Source organism: Podarcis gaigeae (assembly GCF_964106915.1).
Source record: "Podarcis gaigeae genome assembly, chromosome: 12".
In the NCBI taxonomy this organism is placed as follows: Eukaryota; Metazoa; Chordata; class Lepidosauria; order Squamata; family Lacertidae; genus Podarcis; species Podarcis gaigeae.
The window spans coordinates 52,795,641-52,802,619 of NC_139688.1; the positions used below are offsets into that span (position 1 = coordinate 52,795,641).

Genomic DNA, 6,979 nt, shown 5'->3' on the forward strand with positions numbered 1-6,979 from the left:
AGGAAACACCATCAGAGCACTCCTGACATATGGTTGTCAAGCCTCTGCTTAAAGACCTCCAAAGAAGGAGACTCCACCACACTCCTTGGCAGCAAATTCCACTGTCGAACAGCTCTTACTGTCAGGAAGTTCTTCCTAATGTTTAGGTGGAATCTTCTTTCTTGTAGTTTGGATCCATTGCTCCGTGTCCGCTTCTCTGGAGCAGCAGAAAACAACCTTTCTCCCTCCTCTATGTGACATCCTTTTATATATTTGAACATGGCTATCATATCACCCCTTAACCTCCTCTTCTCCTGTGCATTAAAACATTGCAATCACACCTCTACTTTTCTCATGCTCCATCAAATCCCATGGTACGTACTTCCAAGAGAATGTATTATGATTGGAGATTCGAGATCGTGATACATATCTATGAAATAAATAGGCAAGCTCACACAGTCATGTTCTCCCCTTGATGTTTACAGCACCCATGATAAATTGCAAAATGGATGTTGCAGATTAAGCACCACAAGGGGAGCACTGTTACTGGACACAATACTTTCCACTAGAGACAGTTTTCTGATCTGTGGCATGTGCAAATCAGCTGTTCGTTCCAAGGAAGTGGGCTTACATTGAGTCGTAATTGAGCTGGAAGTGACTACCATGGCAAATTATATGGACCTGGGTTTTTTTAATTACTGTTGCTTCCTACTAGCCCATGGCAGTCCAGCCTATGCCAGGCAGTTAAGCAGATTAATAGAAAACTAGTCTATAATAGGACAAGAGTCGTTCACGGTCTCCGTTAATTAAAAGCAATGATTAAAAAGCCAGTCCATCTTGCTAGCACCTCCACTGCCTCTCAGTCACAGCAAGTGAAAGTAATTTTTCTTCCTTTTTTTAATATTCATGCAAAAAAAAGTCAGTTAAGTCAAAATAATGCTATTGGTTGATGCTATTAATGGATTTTGGGGAGGCACTGAGTGAAATGACAAGTACTCTTCCACTACCGTGGGAAGGAGGAGTACACAGGACATCAGGTCAGACCATTGGTGAATCTTCTAGCCCTTTTGGGAGGATACCAAAGTGCAGGGATTGCTGATGAAAAAAACACAATGCAGAATACTGCTGCGCACCAAATCAAGCCTTTGGTCCATTTAGCTCAGCATCTGCACTGACTGGTCGTAACCCTCCAGGCTTTCAAACAGAAGACTTTTCCAGCCACACCTGGACACTGGACCTGGGATGTTCTGTGTACAAAGGAGGCCTTAAAGAGGAACTTGTGTGATTTGTGCTCAGAATTTAGGGTTGCCATGTTTCAAAAAGTGAAAATCCAGACACAAAAATTGTTGAGCTTCTTTTGACAAAGTTGTTGTTTTTCTCTTTTTTTGGCCAAAAATAATAATAATGAAGTTTTTGAGCTGTTTTAAAGGAAATTCACCAAAATCTACACCTCCGGCATGGATTGCCATACGTCCGGATTATCCTAGACATTTCGGCGATTTCCTCCCAGGCACTGTTTCCAACTGCCAAATCCCAGCTATACCTGGGAGATTCTGGACGTATGGCAACCATAGCTGTCAACCGTCCCTTACTTGGCAGGAAAGTCCCTTATCCCAGCACCGTATCCCTTATTGATGATGTCCCTTAAATTTCCCGGGTTTCAAAGGAAGCAGCTCCTCTCCCTCCCTCCCTGCCGGCCAACACTCCAACTGTGTTGCTAGGCTGCATTGCTCACCCAATAAGGAGTTTAAGAATGACTGGGGGGTGGAGCTTGCATGCCTTGTGCCGATCAAATCGGCCGCGTTGCCTGGGGACTCGCCTTTGCTCAGTGCTTCCCAGCGGAGAGGTGACGGTGATTTTCCTTGCTGCATCCCCTTTGCTGGGTTGCTGCGCTATGGGAACCACCGCTCGAGGCTTTGTTTGGCTGCTGGCTGGGCTTTCTGCCTTTGGCTTGAAGGGGCTCAGAGGTTGAACATACCTGTACTTGGAAAATCCCTTATTTTGGCTGCTGATCCTTTATTTTTCGAGGCTGCTGGTCCCTTATTTTCAAATCTGTAAGTTGACAGCTATGATGGCAACCCTATCAGAATTTGGCGCATTCATTTCATGCACCAAACATACTGCATAGTGCTGACCAGCTTGCACAGTAAGACCCTGTGCACGGGCGGATCATTGCCTGTGTCAGCTGCAGTTTCAAGTATCCTCCACGTGGTGGATCTCAGCTGGCTCATATATACATGTGACAAACCCATCTGACCACGTTGCGCACATATGAATTTACAGTACGGAGCTGCTTTCTCTTTCTTTGAAACAGATATTAGACAACAAAATCACTGAACCAAACTGACTGCTAGGAACACTCATTTGCTAAGCCTGAGGTGGAGTTCCTTCATATTTTAAAATGGCCCTGAACGTCACAAACAGGAATGTATCCTTGCTCCTTCTTACACAAACTCGCCAGCACATTAATGAGGGTTATATATGTATGGCAAGACGTGCACATACAAACCATAAAATGCCCATTGCAGGAAATGAGGAAGTTTTTATGCACAATGTTATATCAACAGCAGCAATACAAAACATCATTCAGACAGGCAGAGATATTTTTAGTGCCCTCCTAATGCATGCTGGGTCGCTTTGCCCAGACAGCAAAGCACTTTGTGTTTATATAGCTTTGTACCCTTCTGCTTTCAAGTAGATAATATAAACCCTTGGAACAAAGCTGGAGCCTGAGAGGGGTGGGAAAGAGCATGGCTTGCCCGTCGACTTTAGGAGGGCCTAGGGGAGAAATGGCACAGAGAACTCCTTCAAAACGAGTGAGCGATGCTCTGAGCTGCCCAAACGCTGCAGCCACAAATAGGGACCAGTTCTGCACTAGATCCCCCTGATGTTGTGCTGGGAGTTAAATGCATGGCAGATGTGGGAAGAAAGGAAGTGCTGAGCCCAAAGCATGGGGAGATCCAGGGAGGTGGTGCAGAGAAATCTTGATTGGCTAGGGAAGATTTGGACTCTTTTAGACTGAGGCCCACATTTCCAAGGGCCACAGGCCAGTGGTAGATGAGGCCAGAGACAAAACTGAGCAGAGCAACTGGTGTGGATTACCACTGCACAGCAGGCAACATTCCAGTCAAGGAAAAGCCAGAGGTTTCAACATACCCAGGAAATTCAGACAAGGAGGGCTTTGAAGATTGCAAGAGATTTCAGACCAACTCATTTAGGCCTGTTTTGGATTCAGGTGTCCACACACACACACACACACACAATGCAAGGAGCCTCATGAAACTTGCTTTTCTCTAATCTCTACTTAAGGCACACAGCAGTGTTAGAATGGGTGGGAGGAAGGAGAAAATCTTGCATCATGAGGCTGAATTGGAAAGCACACATTACAAATTTCGCCTGATGGACAGCTGATAACTAAAGTGGTATTATGCAGGCCCCACTGTTTCTTGTGTGGTTGCCATCCCATTGTCATGGGCTTTGAAATTTGGTGGTCTGTTTCAGCTCAGACCTTACAGCCACAAAGCATCGCCTATACCTATTTGGGTTCCTGAATAGAAGTGGTTATTGAGTGTGGGGTGTTTAAACTTTTCTCTCCATTCTTTGTCTACAGATCTGTATTACTTCAGAAAAGGAACACGACGGCTTTATCAAAGTATGCAGTGGAAAGAAAAAGGGCTTTGTCCCCGTAGATGCCCTAGAAAACATCTGAGTTTTCCCTGTTCAACCACTGCAGTTGTGATGCTTTGCTGGCAAGACCTGCCTGCCTCATCTTGCACTGTGTAACCCCCAACGAAGCTGTCTTGCAGATGACCAAGGAAATCATAGGACAACCACAATGATCAGTTGATATCAGACATTTAAGCAACGAGAGATGGTTGGTCAACAACAATCAGGAATGGAGCCAGACAAGAGTAGTACAAGGCTTGGGAAAGGAATAGCTTGTTTACTTTTTAAAATAAGTGAAAAGTTAAACTGGATAATTTTTTTGAGCAAGGCTGCTATTATACTGATGGGAACAGACAACTAAACTTAGATTTGCACCCTGTTCACGTGTCTTAAGAAAACTGTTTAGGACTTCTTTCTCATTTGAAGTGTGATTGAATGAGTAAGGGTTCAGACCTTTTCCTTGTATTACTACAGCTTGAAGTATATAGTGTGAGTCTGGTCCTAAAATGTTGTCCATGGTTTTAGCGAATCGGCATACTGTTTGGTTCTGACTTTTTTCAGTTTCAGTAACAAGGCAGTTTGGATGAATTGTGGAGCTGTTGGTTTAGGAAACAGTTTGTGGTCTGGACTTCTCTGTGATTTTTGATATATGTTGCTGTGGCGATCTTGTACGTCCTTTGGGTTTCTTGTATACAAGCAAAGATTTTAGCACATGTTGGATGTAAATGTTTAAGCAGCTGATGAACAAACACTGTTTCCCCAAAGCAGGCCTACTCCAAAATAGTCTTTCCTTTTCCTTCTGTAGGAAAGAGTCAGCTCTCAGAAACAAGAAACTGGGTTGCAGAATTTTTCTATTTTTCTGATATTGTTTGAGCATATTTTTTAATATATATGTGTATATAGCATGTTCCTGTTTATATGGTTAACCAATTTCATTTCACAACAGGGGGAAACAGATTCTAGCTGACAAAAAACAATGAGTGGAATAAAAACGTACTGAGCTAATACATTTGTGAACAAAAACAATGAAATTCAAAAGACCAAAGGTGTTAGCAATTCACCTTGAAGCACATGCCAGAAACAAGCCAACATAAAGTTAGGCATATTTCAGCTTATTGACTTACAAGACTTAAGCACGCCTAGTTTTGGAATCTGGCCACAGATGGAAACTGCAGCTATAAAACCAGAATTTCACCCACTGTTTCAGATTGTGGTTCCACGAGCAATCTAGTCAGACATTCTGTCTGCATCAAGGAATCATCCTTGAGGCTGTGCAGAATGTATGGGCCTGTGCAGAATTTACAAGGTAGACAAGAATTCAGAGACTTAAGTAACAAGGAATCTATTGTTGCCCAACATTTACTGTTTTAAGAGTTCCAAGCCCCTCTCGTTCTTCTTTTTATAAATCAACTATCTAGAAATTCCCCTTTGAACAAGTTTTACCAGCATGTTTAAAACTTGCACACAATCTCAAAGGCAATATAAACATAAGGGAAGGAAGAGAAGGTGGTGAGAGTTACACTTGTAAAGGATGGAAGGTTTGCAGACAATGGCGGTTTCCCCTTAGCCAACTGACCTTGGTATCGCGTGTGACAGCTCCACAGAAAATCATGTGCCGCCCTTAAAACACTTCAGCTCTTTGGCTGAAGAACAGGGCTGGCTAACCTGAGGCCCAGGAGATATTGCTGGACTGCGACTCCCATGATCTCAGACCACCAACTCTGCTGGCTGGGGCTGATGGGAGTTGGAGTCCAAGAACTTCTGGCAGTTAGCCACAGGTTAGCCACCCCTGCTGAAGAAAAACAACAACTCCACAGTTGTACACTTTTGAAAACTGCTTAGCTGGCAGCTCTTAGGCAAGAAGCACGTAGCTGTATTCCAGTACCTCTAAGTACATCTGTTCAACCTTCACCTCTTGCCTTGCACTCCAATCTGTGGCTGAAACCCAGTGCGTATTTGCTACCAGAGATGGTGCAACTGGGAAGTTCATGGCCACTTTTTTGTACTTAGCAAAGGGCTCCTGTGTCTAGCATATACTCAACTCTGCATCCCGATCCTGCAGTTACATTTGCCGACATGGAAATGCTGAATGTGTGCATGGCTCATCCGTACAACAGGAGCCATATGTGGGCTTATAGGTCCGTGTATATATTTGAGTAGCTTGAAGAAGTTTGCCTGTCACTGTATGGAGTAGAATTGGACACTGATGACAACCATTCCATCCATTTTCCAGCTCTTGAACATGTAAATAGTAAAGCCATCCCCAAAAAGAGAAGGGTGATTCAGCTTCATATCTTTTAATATATATACTATATATATATATATTTGCAATTCCTTTTTTTTTTTTTTTGCATAGGAAAACCAGGCAAATTAAAATGAATCCTATGCATGTCTGCTCAGAAGTTAAGTCTCACTGAGTTCAATGAGGTTTACTCCCAGGTAAGTGGCTATGGGATTGCAGCCTTAGTGTTAGGAAACAAAAGTCCCTTATAATAAAGGGGAAGAACAGCAGACGCATTATCGACACAGCCTCTTTTATGTCATGGCTTTATTTGACATTTACTGATCTGAGCAAAGTGGGGTCCTGCAATGCCTGCCGAAAAATCAAACTCAGTGCTATAGTTAGTGTCTTCTGATCTGCAAAGACTAGGTCAAATTATACATTCATCCATACATGCTACTGTTTACTTGAATGCAACATACTGTGATTCTGTCCTGTTTCAGTGGCTTCTGTTAATTTCAAGTTCCTCCTTCAATCCTGCTTCATAGGATAAAGATGAATATTAATTTCAGTTCACAATGGCCTTTAATCAACGTCTCATTTCTTTTGATACTAAGCAATAAAATAAAGATTTTTTTTTAAGAAAAAAGTTCCTGAATTAACCATACTGTTATAAACTGATGCATATCACTGTTCTCATGTTCCTTTGGTTCATCAAAGAGGCTTGTATTAGGTAAAGGGACCCCTGACCATTAGGTCCAGTCGTAACCAACTCTGGGGTTGCGGCGCTCATCTCGCTCTATAGGCTGAGGGAGCCGGAGTACAGCTTCCGGGTCATGTGGCCAGCATGACTAAGCCACTTCTGGTGAACCAGGGCAGCGCACGGAAACGCCATTTACCTTCCTGCCGGAGCGGTGCCTATTTATCTACTTGCACTTTGACGTGCTTTCAAACTGCTAGGTTGGCAGGAGCAGGGACCGAGCAACGGGAGCTCACCCCGTTGCAGGGATTCGAACCGCTGACCTTCTGATCAGCAAGCCCTAGGCTCAGTGGTTTAACCCACAGCGCCACCCGTTCTCATGTTCCTTTGGTTCATCAAAGAGGCTTGTATTA

The 6,979-nt window shown here is 43.5% G+C and overlaps 1 protein-coding gene across 1 annotated transcript in view; it reads left to right on the forward strand.

Annotated features, from left to right (window-relative positions):
- Positions 1 to 6,515, forward strand: part of STAC (SH3 and cysteine rich domain) — an 83,112-nt gene extending 76,597 nt beyond the window's left edge. The window contains exon 11 of the mRNA XM_083706378.1: positions 3,590 to 6,515. Within this exon, the coding sequence (XP_083562504.1) occupies positions 3,590 to 3,688 (99 nt within the window). The 3' untranslated portion in view covers positions 3,689 to 6,515. The remainder of the gene's footprint in view (positions 1 to 3,589) is intronic.
- Positions 6,516 to 6,979: the final 464 nt, after the last annotated feature.